General features: G+C 46.9%; 1 protein-coding gene across 2 annotated transcripts in view; it reads right to left on the bottom strand.

Moving 5' to 3' along the window:
* tmem131l (transmembrane 131 like) overlaps nt 1-13,874 on the bottom strand; it is a 32,269-nt gene that overhangs the window by 10,176 nt on the left and 8,219 nt on the right. For both annotated transcript variants that reach the window (XM_086157509.1, XM_086157510.1), the window contains exons 4-18: nt 11,745-11,816; nt 9,421-9,544; nt 9,166-9,282; nt 8,962-9,066; nt 6,854-6,931; nt 4,985-5,138; nt 4,423-4,481; nt 4,241-4,346; nt 4,056-4,158; nt 3,694-3,838; nt 3,442-3,612; nt 3,191-3,257; nt 2,972-3,095; nt 232-301; nt 23-132 (exon numbers count right to left, since the gene is read on the bottom strand). In XM_086157509.1, the coding sequence (XP_086013635.1) occupies nt 23-132; nt 232-301; nt 2,972-3,095; nt 3,191-3,257; nt 3,442-3,612; nt 3,694-3,838; nt 4,056-4,158; nt 4,241-4,346; nt 4,423-4,481; nt 4,985-5,138; nt 6,854-6,931; nt 8,962-9,066; nt 9,166-9,282; nt 9,421-9,544; nt 11,745-11,816 (1,605 nt within the window). The remainder of the gene's footprint in view (nt 1-22; nt 133-231; nt 302-2,971; nt 3,096-3,190; nt 3,258-3,441; nt 3,613-3,693; nt 3,839-4,055; nt 4,159-4,240; nt 4,347-4,422; nt 4,482-4,984; nt 5,139-6,853; nt 6,932-8,961; nt 9,067-9,165; nt 9,283-9,420; nt 9,545-11,744; nt 11,817-13,874) is intronic.

Here is a 13,874-nt window from a genome sequence, read left to right as displayed (position 1 = left end):
GATTGACGTCTGTAGCCCGTACCATCGAGTGAGAAGGTCCAGGGCCCCCAGGGGGGAGGGGTAATCAGAGAGGATCTGAATCTCCATGGAAACAACAGAAGAGGAGGGGTTCTTCAGCATGAAGGTCTTCACCTGAAACCAAAACTCACGTTTAAAAAAAAAAAAATTTTTAATTTGTAAATACATTACTGAAAAACACCACAAAAAAAAACAAAAAAAACCCTTGCCTACCTTGCTCTCATTGACAGGCGTAGCACCAAAATCCAGGGGTGAGGACGTCTCGACGGGGAATCTTGGCCACCTGAGGCGCCCAGAAGATATGCGAGGCGGACGGATGTTTAAATTTTGTCAACAGAATAAAACACCCTTAACCTACATTATTATTTTTCCAATGCTACACTTTGATCCCGATGTGGAAAATTCACATTTACTGCACAGACGTGGATGAACGTGAACATTAAAACCTGTTTTCATGCCTGTTGTGACCCAGAAGAATGAACGTATCTCACATGTGGCTGCACCGATGCAAACATTTCACTGGGACTTCAATTCCTTGAGCCGCTCTGTTCTGCTCGAAGGCACGCGAAACTTGCCAAATTATATATTTTTGGAGCACAACATTATGAAAACGACAGACATGAAATGCAGAGTACATTCAATTTCACATACGAACCATCTGAGAGGGACTATAGAATACAACAAAAACATACAATCATATGTAAGTACAGGGTGATGGTCCACTAAACATTTTAAACAAACTTCGAAAGCTCAAAAGAAGCCTCGTACACTGGGGACTTCAGAGTGAAACTTTTTCACAATAATGGTATATATATATATATATATATATATAAATATAATATATATATATATCTTCTTATCCTCTGGGCTTTTCCCTTCATGGGTCTCCACAGCAAATCAACCTTCTCCATCTTACCCTATTCTCTTTATCCTCCCCTCTCACACCAACAAACTTCATATCCTCTCTCACTACCTCCGTAACTCCATAAATCTTCTCATTGGTTTTCCTGCAGACCTCCTACTGGCAGCTTCACCTTCATCAACCTTCTACCCAGATCTTCAACATGGTCTGGACATGAACAGAGGAGTATTCATGTCCAAACCATCTCAGTCATCACTTTGTCCTGGTCATACATGTCTTGCACCCCTGTGACAAATTCTTCTTCTTTTGGGCTTTTCCCTTCAGGGAAAATCAACCATTTCCATCTAAACCTATTCTCTAGATAGAACTTACTTCATATCCTCTCTCACTACGTCCGTCAATCTTCTCTTTGGTCTTCCTCTAGACCTCCAACTCCAGCATCCGTCTACCAATATGTTCACTATCCCTCCTCTGTACATGACCCAACTATCTCAGTCTGGCTTCTCTGACCTTCTCTCCAAAACATCTAACATGTGCCGTCCCTATGATGGACCTATAGGTCCTGGTCACTCCCAAAGAGAACCTTGGCATCTTCATCTCTGCGACTCTCTGCTTCCTGCCTTTTCTTCAGTTCCACTGTCTCCAAACCATACACCATCATCTGCAGGTCTCACCAAAGTCTCCTCCACCTTTCCTTTCCTTCTGGCTGATGTTCTTCTATCTCTTCATACCCCTGACATTTTTCTCCACCCATTCCAACCTGCTTGAACCTGTTTCTCCACCTCTTTTCCAAACTCTCCTACATTCTGGCCCGGGATATCTTGTAAGTGTATTTCCTGACTTTGAATAAACCCTTCTTGCTTGATCAGTTCCTGACCATTGTGATGTTTTTCCCTGAATGAAGTCCGAACACACCGGGACAACAAACTCCGGTCCAGCGGCGGGAGCCACAAAAACGGACAGAATCCACAACAAATGCCTTTCTAGCAAAACAGCTGCGACACAAAAAACACCAATAATAACCTTATAAACTTGCAATATTATTCAGGAAAACAGGAGCATTTTACTCACCAAAAATTCTGATCATTTGTTTACAAAATCCATCCTCCTTTCTTTCCTCAAAAAGAGCTCAATTATTCTGTTGCACAGATTATCCGTGCACTTCGGCTCCAAGCGCTACCACCGATACAATTTGCAGTGTACCTCGGAGCCTGTGAGCCAGGGGTACCGGTCATAGTTCCTGGCTTGAAAATATCGGACAAATCCTTTTCCTGGTTGTGACGGGTTCGCTAGCTTTCTTTTCAATGTCCAACTTCTCATCAAAACTCCATCTAGAAAATGGCTTTAACAACTCCCCCTGCAGCCATTGTGGGCATGACAAAACTGATATTAAACAAACACAACTATATTTCTGTTTGCAGCTCGCTAGTACGCTTCTCCTCGCTCTCTGACTGTCCAATCAGAGGGTGTGAATACGCTGACGTTGCTGTAGCCTGCTGGAAGGCTTTGATGTCTCCAACTCAAAATCTGATTGGTTAGAGCAACAGCGTCATCAAGATTTATTTTTTTGCGTAAAGGGCCAGCAGAACCGATTGCGCAGCCCCCCCCCCAGGCAGATTTCTTTGACTTTGACCCTGCCTGGCAACAGATGATGGCTGAAATGTGATTGGTTGAAGGGTTTAATATGAAAATGCGCGTCTGGAGTCGTCACTACCGGGGAAAAAGCTATGAAAGGAAGTGAACCGACCATTTGGAATGATTTAATAAGTATTCAAGGACAAAACATAATCAAAACTTGCGATTCAGGTATCTTTTTAGGCCAGCAGAGAAGGCCTTGCAGGCCCTGACGGCCCACCACTGCCGAATCTCACAGACAACAACGACAACTCCATCTCTTCATGCACGAGTCCACCACACGCACACCTCGCTCATGTTTTTCCATGACTTTCTACGGGCTAACTAGCATTAGGCGGCACGTCCCGCTGTTTTTAGACACCACGTCACTGAGTGACGGCTGGGATCTCGGAAAACTCCCTACTAAATCAAGGTTCCTCTGTGCACAGTGAAAGGGATCGTGGTTTGGATACTGACCTGCAGGGCAGTTTCTCCTTCTCTTTCTGCCAGCGGGAGCAAAGGTCAGTGGCTAGCTTGCTGTCTACAGTCCAGGACGACTGGGAGGAGTCCGGGAGGAGCGAGCGCTGCCACTCCGACCGACCTGAAGGGTCGTGTTATGAAAAAAAAACAAATAAATAAAAACACACATCTCACACACATCCGCAGGCGTTCGCGTTCTACGGCCGGTCGCATCACCTGTTTCGGATAATCTGAGAGGACACATTCGCCCGCACTCGCGTTCGGCTTCGAACAGCAGCTCTCCCTGCCGGGACATGAAGTTACACCAGTTAAATCCTTCGGCCCTGCATGCCGCTCAGACAAATTTATGTGTAATTTGATGTACTTTTGCACCGTGCGTCTTAGTGTGACGCTATTTCAACGCTCTGTTTGTGTGAACATACGGCAGCATATGACAATAAAGGTGACGTTGACTTTTTGACTTTTACCCTGGATGGACTGTAGTGGAAGGAGAGGGGAATCTGCAGGGAGGCGCCCATGTTGGCGTCCAGCCTCAGGGTGAACAAGTGGTCGGTGGGCGGCGTCCTGCTGAGCAGCCGGAGGGAGAGGACGTGCCAGCAGCCTTGAGGAACGGTCATCGGACCGCTGAAGTTTACAACCTGGCAGGCAGAGGGCGGCAGAGATGTTAGGGTTGAATTCAGTTGCCGGTCGTGGTCGCCCCGTCTTCACGCCACTCGCACCTTCATGACTCCTTGCAGCTTCTGGGAGAGGCTGGCATTGGTCACAGTGAGGGCCAGGAAGGAGGGGTTGGTGAGCCATAAATCCACCTGGTCGGCGTTGCTTTGCTTTACCTGGAAGGGGCTGGTCAACGCCTCCATGCCCCATCTGCACAGAGGTGGCAGAGAAAGCTCAACGAAATGGAGTAATAAATGGACTTCAAGTCCATAAAATGGCCCTGCGAAGGATTTTATCTTCAGGAAAACATTCTTTATCATCTCTCAGGTCTTTAAAAAACTCCCATTTCCGCCGAATAAACGTCGCCTGACTATTTTTGTCCGTTCAGTGAGGAAACCTGCGGCGATGGTCTCTCGCCAACACTCACCTGTGTGTGATATGTAATCCCTGGAAGTTGTGGGAAATCTGGTTTCCCAGAACTTTTAGACCAACGTGACCGGTGCATTTCCTGCCATGGCTTGGCAACGAGCCTGAAACGACATTATCGTCGCATTATCAGACGCGCTCCGAGGGAGGTTTACTTGCAGGTTGCCGGCCGACGGGGAAACGCACCTCTGCAGGCGAGCGTGGCCACTTGAGTGAAGTTTTTTGCCTCGGACCTCAAGGGAACTTTGTTGAATTCCAGACTGGTATCCGCTTTTGACAGCACCTGCATGTCCTGAGGAGATGAAAATATTGCTGGTCCCCGTATCCCTCCATAACCACATTATCAGAGAGCAAAGGGGACACCTCACCTTGATGTAGAGCCTCTTTCCTCCAGAATTTTGCATATAAACTCCTATTTTAGGTTCCCCTGCGGAGATAGCGGGGAGAACTTAGCGTAATGCTGGGAGTGCATGCAAAAGTGCTTGCAAATGTACAAACATATCTGGAGTAGGCCCGATTATGGAAAGCGGCGCGGCGGAAGCCGAGTATCCGACAAAACACGGTGAGAGACGGTCGCTGATGTCCAATGCTTTTGGTAAATCAAATTTTCAGGGGTGCGCTGCGGCCGTTCCAAGGCACGACAAATCCCGAGGTGTGTGTCGACAATGACGTTGAGCAACATGGTATGAGTCACAGACGGGTCGGCCAACCCCGGATTGCTTGACGGAAACAAAAATCATCTCGGCCTCCGATCGTTCGCTTCCTCTTTTAACGGCGGTGGACTTTCTCCTCGCATAATTTCGAATCAACCATTCTACTCATTGATCTGAACCAGGCGTGTGTTTTACACCGTGAACCGGTGGTTTACCTCAGCTCCAGTTATCAAGTTAGACAGGTCACACACACACACACACACACACACACACCCACCTACTGCCGCCTGTCCTGCAGCAGGAGCCACTAGCAGCAGCAAAATGTGCTCAATCACATAAGGCTTGAGCTTGTCCAGGTCGGCGGGCTGGTCGCCCCGCGCCGACAGGCTGATCTGCAGACTGAGGCGCTCCTCGCTCTGGAGGCAGGACCCCTGAAGAACGAGCAGAGGGAGGAAGAACACGCACAAAGACGTGGCACGTCAAAGGAGTCGCTGCGCATTAGGGAGTGTGAGACGGTTTTCTACGCCGTTAAGAATGACACGGTCGTCAAATTACTGGTTTATTCACTGGCAGTGGCAACTTGATGCTAAGTGTCAACCCGAGACGGGCCGACAACTGCCCGGAGGAGAGTGCAAATCTCCCCGCGCTCGGTGGCAGCGGGTGTATCGACACTTGACGACCTGAGGACGGACGGCCAGGCACGGGGCCACGCCGGCTCCGGCCGCGATACCAGCCCTAATCTCTTGAGACCGGGACTACCGCTAAACTTCCTGTGAGGGCGACTAGATCTCCGGCCGCTGACCGGAGGTCGCCGCTTGATTTTATCAGCGGAGGATCGGCTGGGAAGCCGGGAGAACGGCGGGGGCAGATGCCGGTTTTGGACGCGGTCCAGGGGTCACGGCGGGATCGGCCTTGCATAGCGGACCGCAAAGGATGATTTCAACGTGTATAATTGCGACAGCTCGGTGAGTTGGTCCCGAGCTGCGACTTGCATCATGTGGATTTCGCTACACGAGCGTCGGGAGAGGCGTGTCAATTACGGGCTCTTGAGAAAGCAATTAAAAGTCTGGCAAGAGCTCTCTTCTGCAGGGAGGCTCTGCAGAAACCCAAGAGGCTCAGATGATGATCCCAGCTGTCCGCTGGACCTTTTATACGGCCTGGCGTCCGCTCAGCAGACTCGCAAAGCTCCACTTTGCAAAGAACTTGAATCAGACAAACACTTTTATGCCCACCTTTCTCATTTTCTCCCCTTGAACGGGAGTCATTTGGGGAGTTTGTTGAAAAGAACAGATCCTGAAAGGTTGCGGTCGTGTTTCTACGTGTTTCTAGCTGGAATGGACGTTTTTACGCCGGCGTACGAAATAATGACGTCAGACACAGAGTGTCTAAACGTGGGCATTTCGTGAATCGACCTGCGTGTGAACGTTTTCACAAATATTCAACCGAGCATTGCCGACCATTTTTGTTTCACAGACACAGCGATGGGGAAAATCTCATCCAAAGCAGCGAAGGCAAACATAAACAAACGTTGTCTTGTACGTATTGACTTTTCTTCCTTATATCAAACACCTGTAGCGCATCATTGCTTGTGCTCGTTTTCTCGCTCTCTTTTTTTCATTTCTTTTCAGTTGAAATTAAATCACTTTCTCTTCCAAATTCAGCTGTTTTAGGGGTGGGGGGGGGGATGCAGAAAAACGTGATCACGAAAAAAAAAACAAAATTGAAAAGGAGGACATCAGACAGAATGACCAAAACCGCTCGAACAAAATGTCTTTGAATCTCAGGCAGGAAATTACCAAAGACATTTGCTGGATTTAGATGAGCGATGCTGCTGGGATTCAAGTTGAATCCAGCAACTCCTGCTTTTAGCTTGGTAATTCTCCATGTCTCAAAGCTCAGATGATCCCGGACGTGTTTCAAGCAAAGTGCGTTCTCCATCCCACGATATTCAGATTCCCCGAATCTCCAACGCCTGCAGGCGTGTGGACCGGGGAATCCGTTGAAAGCGATTACCGCATTTGAAGTTTATCTACTGAGGTCATTTTCTGTGCATCTGTTCGTTTTCTGTTCTGATGGCGATGGTTCAACTGGCATCGAAACAATATGCGACGATTTGTTGAAAACCAGAACGGAAATGAGGCAATACCTGAGGACTGTTGAAAAAACTCTTGGGAAGGCTGCTCTCCAGGAGTAGACCCAGTATGGTGATGTTGGAGGCATCTTCCTGCGGGGTGAAATGACAGCGCTGGTCAACACGGGCTTCCAGCGCAAAGCCAAAGCCGGTCATTTCCTTGGCAAAATTAGCTTTTAACAGCTCGGGAACTGAAAAAGCTAAACTGACGATAAAAGTTAGCCGGCTGACACGTTCAAAGACGCAAAATGTAGAAGCAGCAGAAGATCATGCAGTTTCCAACAGGTGCACTGAAGCACTTATGGCGCCCACAGTATTCATAGTTATGTCTCAGAACGCTGCCATGGATCGCAAGCCTGAAATAGATCTTCAGGACAAGATGCTGATCAGCGTGCAGAAGTCTCTTTTCAAACCAAAAAAAAAAATCTCTCTGGCCCAACATTTGTTAAACTCAAGTGTGGAGAAAGAAGAAGAAGAAAGCCCTTCATTTAGTCGCTTTCAGTTAAACACGCAGCACAACATCAGCTAAATTTGTCCTTTGTGTTTAACCCTTCGTGGACGAACCCTGAGCAGCGCCCCCTCCGCGGGCGAGGAGGACTTAGGGTATCGAACCGGGAACCTTCGGTTCCAAAAAGAAACGATCCCGGAACAGTGTTTTTCAGTTTTATCCGACGCACGGCCAATCTTGGAAATACGAAAGAAAAACACACCGAGTGGAGATGTGACATATTTCCCTCTGCAGCTGAATCTTAATTCTCTGCCTGTCTACCTTGCAGGCACAGACGCTCAGTAATGACAAATCATTTGCGCTCGCTGGGTCATAGTTCTTGGGACCAATTAAGTGAAATTGGATTCAATTCTCTCGGCTTATTAGAAAATCTCTCAGCACAGCTAGCGTGCTAGAGCTAGCACACTAGCTAGCCTGCAACCCCCTGCACACCTAGACTTTGTTTACTGGTATTTCATTTGGTTACTATTTTTTGGGACTATCAAAAGAAGGGACGAGCAATCGGTGCATTTAAAAATAATGGTTTTTGCGCATATTATGCTGCAAAAGCAACCCCCCCCCCAAAAAAAAGTCTTCATATCAACCCCGTTTAATGCGCTCTGCTCATTTGTACCTGCAGGCCTCATCATGCTGAATTAAAAGTTCATCCTAAATACCTTTTTATCATGTGAATCAGTATTTGCGTGGCACAAATATCAATGGACACACATTTGCAACTGCTTAAATGTAGATGTAGAATGACACGATCGCGCAAAAACAACCCCCCATTTCCTCAGACAGCGATGAGAATCAGGGACAGATGCCCTTAAATGGAATGAGTACGCGACCCTCCGAGAGACGAGTCAGACCACAGTTATGTTTTGAGCGAGAGAAACCGGTGCATTGCGTTCGAGCAGCGGCGCAGAGACGGGGAGCTCAACAGTCCCCTTTCAACTTGGCCGAGGTGATATTTCACAGCTATCTTGCCACTTCCTGCTTCGGAGGCGAGAGCTGCTGTCAGCGATCGACTCACTCCGCTTTCCTTGGCTTAAACCAATTTGTCTTTTTTTTTTGGGGGGGGGATATTTGCATTTGAGCATTTACATGGCTTGAAACGATTAATCCTGCAAAAAAAAAAAAAGTTAAAATTCGGGATTAAAGCTACAACTTTATGCGAGGAAAGTAGTTTTCTGGTATGGTTCCTGCTGCCTGGATACTTTTCCTTTTTTGACAGGACATGTTGTCATGCACCACAAAGCCCTGTGTGTGTGTGTGTGTGTGTGTGTGTGAGAGAGAGAGAGAGAAATGCCTGTTTATCAGTGCAGGCAGGAAATCAGCTGCTTCCAATGATAAAGTTAAATACAAACCAACACAGACATTTAAACATCCCCTCGACGCATGTTATCAGATATTAGACGCAATGCTACTTTCAGCTAAAACAACTGCAGAGCCTGACCTGGCGTTTGAAACAGTGTGCATTAGCGGTCAAGCTAGGCTACGCTATTAGCCAAGCCGAGTGCGGGACACAAGTGTTTTCTGTTCCTGGCGATTTGGGCTTCACGTATTCCTCATTTCTACGCGAGGGTGAAGAAGATGTTATTGTGGCACGAAAAAAATCGGCGCTTTTCATACGCACCTGAGTTTGGGTCAACTTGATGCTCTGGATGTGAGGGAATATCGGGAGGCTATCCTTTCTTTGGACAGACTTTAACGACCCCTGGTGCACTCCCACACCGAATACCTGGGGAAAGAGCGGTTTGCGTCATTCAAGAAATCTCCTCCCGAAATGCAAAGCGGAGCGGCACGCCGACGGACCGTTCACCGACGGCGTCAGACTGACCTGATATGACAGCAGCCCATGGGCCGATGTGTTTATAAATAATGTGTTTTCTACATTGCCCTCCTCGGATGGGAGGAAAATTAGTTTAAAAGACGTTTTCCCTCGGGGCGGGATCACCTGAGACACAAGAAGAAGAATTTTAAGTTATTTCAGGCAAAACAAGCATGTGATTACTACTCATGACATGAATGCCAACAAGCCAGTAGTTCTGACGTGCACGCGCGCACACACACACACACACACACGCACACTTACCCTTCTGTGAAAGGAAGGTATGTAAAAATGCCTGCTGGATGTAAACATTGACAGCAGGGTCACAGGAACTTCCTGGCTGGGGTTGTGTACATATACGGTTTCAGCTCTTGGCAGCCCCAGAGGTCTGCAAAGATAGAACGGCATTCTTAATGGCGAAAGATGTTGCGCGCACGCACGCACTGCCGTGAGCGCTGCCAACTGGGGTCGCAGCCGTGCCAAATTCAAACCGTCCACGACGCCAATTAACAAGGAAGTAAACAAACAAATAAACGCAGATAAGCCCGCTGGCGGCGCGAGCGACGGCGCATCTTCTTCCGCGTCTCTCCAGAGCGAGACCGTCTTCTCGAAATCGTCCGAGAGTCGTGAGAACATGAACTCGATTTCCGGATTTCGGTTTTCGTGAAATCCCCTCCGGGGGACGGGGAACGTATGCCGCGCTGGGGAATTTGTGATTCACCTCTGGAACCTTTGGCTTGACAGCAACACTAAGCGTGAAGAGCTTGGATTTTGCGTTCCCGTCTTCTCGCGGCCGGACTGACGTTTGATTTTCGGCTTATTCAGAGTTTTTCTCGAAGGAAAACTGTCGTTTCCTTCACGGGTACATTATATATTGGTTGTGAATGGTAACAAAAGGGAGAAATAAATGTACATAACTTTTTGACCTGATAAAAAGAATGACCTATGACATTTCTGCTGTTGGAAAACGCCCTACCCGTCTCGCGCATGTCTCTGGAGGGCTTTTCCAAGGCTTGAGATATTCTTTAGGGGGAATTTCATGTCATACAGTTCCGACAACCAGAAGTCGAACTGAAGACGATCTTATTCCCGAGTTTACCGGGGTGGAAAAATGGCCTTTTTTAGGCCGCGCACAATCTAAGCATCGTTCGAATATTTCTGAGCTCTTAAACGTGTCATTTGAAGCGTTTGTGTATTTAGGGATTATTACCAGGCGCTTGGTTTTCAGCGCCTGTGTGTCCCCCGTGTCTTTGTTACCAGACTGTGAGATGGAAGCGAATTTGCACGGAACAAAACCGACCCGACCGCGCTGTCGGTCAAATGTGACGAGACTGCATTATCTGTCACTTCCATTACGTGCCTGCAGCCTGGACCAAATAAGGGGATTCTTTGCTTTCCCATTAACCGGGCCACACCTTGCTTTGACGCTGGGTGTGGTTGCGCCACGTTCAGATGAATTTCCATCAGATAAGCGTCAGGAGAATGTAACCGGAGGGACTGATTGTTTTCCATTCTTGTTTTCAAGGTCGTCTCTGTTGGGATTTGACATTTCGAATTTAACAAGGAATTTAGGCGACGGGTTGCTCTTCGACACTTTCGGTGGTCACGGTAAACTTGTAAGCACTTGGGATTCCTGTGCTGCGAAATTACAGCAGGAACAGCTAATTCTATTCACACGCAGAAGAACGGAAATATGACGACAGAACAAAGAAGCCAACCGTTATACTGAGATAAAGCGTTTAATTCAAGGGATGACATGGCTAAGTTGACCATAGCTCCGTTATTTAGCATTTGCTGTTATTTGGTTGGACTGCTAGCATTGCATAGCGCGGTCTACGAGTACACGCGGACTCGAGTTTATGTGGAAAATTCTTGAATTTGAAAAAAAATAATAAATACAAATTTTGGAAGCGCACGCGTCATACGTGGACGTTTATCCAAATATATAAACACTTCACGGGCAACTGCTGTCACGACACGAGGCTGGCATCGCCGCCGGCGCAAACTATTCTTGGGATACAGCAAACAACTAGGTGCGCTACAAGAAAAATTGGAGCCTATGTCAGCCAAAATAATCAAATGTCGGTGACATTATCTTTCAAGAGTAAATCTCCAAGGAGGAAAACGACCGTGGTTGTGTTAGAAGGTAGTCAATCGTTCGAATGGGGGAAGCTATTTGTCTGGTAGGATCGTAAAAACAATCGCTGAGCAGAAAGAGGACGTGGACGGTTACGTGATCCATGTTTTCCCCACTTTCTCTTTGGAATTACATAACAGTTAACCGGTCAACAGGTCTAATGAATGTTGATCAACAAATGAATAGGAGGTTTAAGAGGACAAGAAGGCCTTGTTCACAACGGTGAACTGCCTTCCATAGTCAGGAGTGTCTCTGCTTTATGAATTCCCTTCCAACGGCACGGCTCGCAGTACGATTTCCACATCGCTCGGCGCTTAAAGGTGACGAAATTACCGCGGGTTGGGCCATGTGTGACGCGGCGGATGCCGCTGTTTATACGGGGACGGATTGTAAAGATAAAGCGAGCCCCGTTCACACGTGTTCAGGCGTGTCACGAGGTATCTGTACTTACTGAGTCCCGAACTCCAACGCTGAGGGCTGGAAATAAAGGGGCCTCCCATTTTCCCGAGTATATAAAGCGGAGCTGGTGGAGGAAAGGACATTACATAATGTTACGCCAAGAGGTAATGCTGTGAATTCACGCGGGATATTCTTTTGAACAGAACAAATGCTGGTACATTTTCATTAATTAAAATTCAAGGCCCGGTCTGCTTCCTGGAGGCTTGAGTCTTCAAAAATCCGACTCATAATTGTGCAAAATGCGACAAAATCGTCATAAATCTACTATCAGGTGACTTCCAATCCAACACACAGCAGTATAGATCCATGTCTGAAGAATTTATTTAACGGTACAACGTAATGGTACAAACTTTTATTGGCCTTTTTCGCATTTACACCCTAACTACAATCAATAAAGCGTTTCCCGTCTTGCTCCTCCAGCATGCAGGTTGTCCGAGTCGACCTAAATCCGGACAAAACGTGTTCCGCGGCCGACTTTCCGTCAAGCAGACTCCTCCGTTGGAGGGCCGAGTGTGTGTCGGCTCAGTGTTTGCACTTGAGCAGAGCCTGTGGCCGGCTTTGCATCGAGTGAACACGCTAACACTGGAACATGACACGGGATTATTTTAAGCGGACGGCTCAGCGACACATGCATTGTAAATACTGTATTATTGATAGGATTCCTAATCTAGATCGCTGAGTTTTTTTAAATGCGACTAACATTGACGCGTTATCAATTTCAAGCCGTTTGACATTCCAAGATAATACTTTGAAGCGGAAACAAACAAAAATAAAAACACTTTTCATTCAGGAAATGACATTGAAAAAGCTGTGGAAGCCACATTTCGAAGCTTCAATCAGTTAGCAATTCTGTGTGTGTGTGTGTGTGTGTGAGATGCATCCAGTGTTAATGAGCTCTGGGACTGGGTGTCTTCAAAGCGGAAAGCAGCAGCTGATTTATGGCCATGCTTATATACAGTATGTGAGTGTACATGCATGGGGGGGAAAAAAGTACAGACAGAAAGTGTGCAGATGGAAAGCAGTGGTCTAATAAGAGGTTTGCAACTGGAGGGACTGCGTTCGATTTGCCAAATCACAGCCACCAATGAGACCGCGGTGAAAAATTCAAATGTTAATTCTGACAGCAAAAAACAAAAAAAAAAAATTTTTTTTTTTTTTTCTTAAATTAAAAGGCAGCTCCAGGACGTCAGAGTTCTTTGCTTCATTGCAAGAAGCTGGTAAATGAACGGCCACGTGATTGAAGAGGACACGCAGATCCATACGGGGTGCTTTCAAGGGCGCCTGACTTCACTTAAAAAAAACTGAAAGTGGCCATACCGTCACCAAAGAAAAGAGAATTAAAGATATAGAAGCCTTTTATTAAATAAAAAATAAAAAAAAAGGAGGGAAAATGCGACTCAGGAGCAACAGCAAGAGTTTCCACCGGCAAACTTGCAAATAGCAACGTGCGGCGAAATGTGGAAAAACAATAGGCGTGGTCAAGATGGCTGCGTAAACAACTGGAAACATCCTTTTTTGCAATGCAGCTACAGACCAAATACATGATTATAGAAACAGTTCAGCAGACGGGATGACTAATCCTCGCTAGCCTTCCACCCTGCTGGCGACCAACATAGTCAAGAGGACACTAGAACTGGTTTTTAGAAGCTAACAGGTGGGGAAATTCAAAATACCTGGAATTACAGACATTCATATGTGAGTCTGGCGACGCAGGAAAGAGGATCGAGGAAAAAAGTGTAAGACGGCGTGTCGGGAGTGTGTGCGCGCACACACACACGCGGTGCAATAGCCACGCTCAAGAGAGCAATCGGTATCAAATCCTCTCACTGTTTCAGAAGCTTAAAAAAGGTGATGTTTCATTGGTGAAGTGTGAGGTGGAGAAGGTTGCTGGCTGAGGAGAAGGATGCTGGAGGACATTTATGGATGGAAGGGAAGAAGAAATGTGATAGAGGAGATAAGACAATAGGATGAGATGGACCACTGAAGGGAGCGAAGCCTGAATAGAACAAGGTGGTTCGTTGGTGTGTGTGTGTGTGTGTGTGTGTTTTCCTGCTGACACACACAAAACAGTATCACCAATGTAAAAATATACATATATTCAATCCATCACAGTTGCATCTAA

The sequence above is a fragment of the Fistularia commersonii genome, chromosome 12, assembly GCF_037954325.1.
Source record: "Fistularia commersonii isolate RoL2024-O1a breed Wild chromosome 12, RoL_Fcom_v1.0, whole genome shotgun sequence".
Taxonomy (NCBI): Eukaryota; Metazoa; Chordata; class Actinopteri; order Syngnathiformes; family Fistulariidae; genus Fistularia; species Fistularia commersonii.
This window is presented reverse-complemented; position numbering and strand designations above follow the sequence as displayed.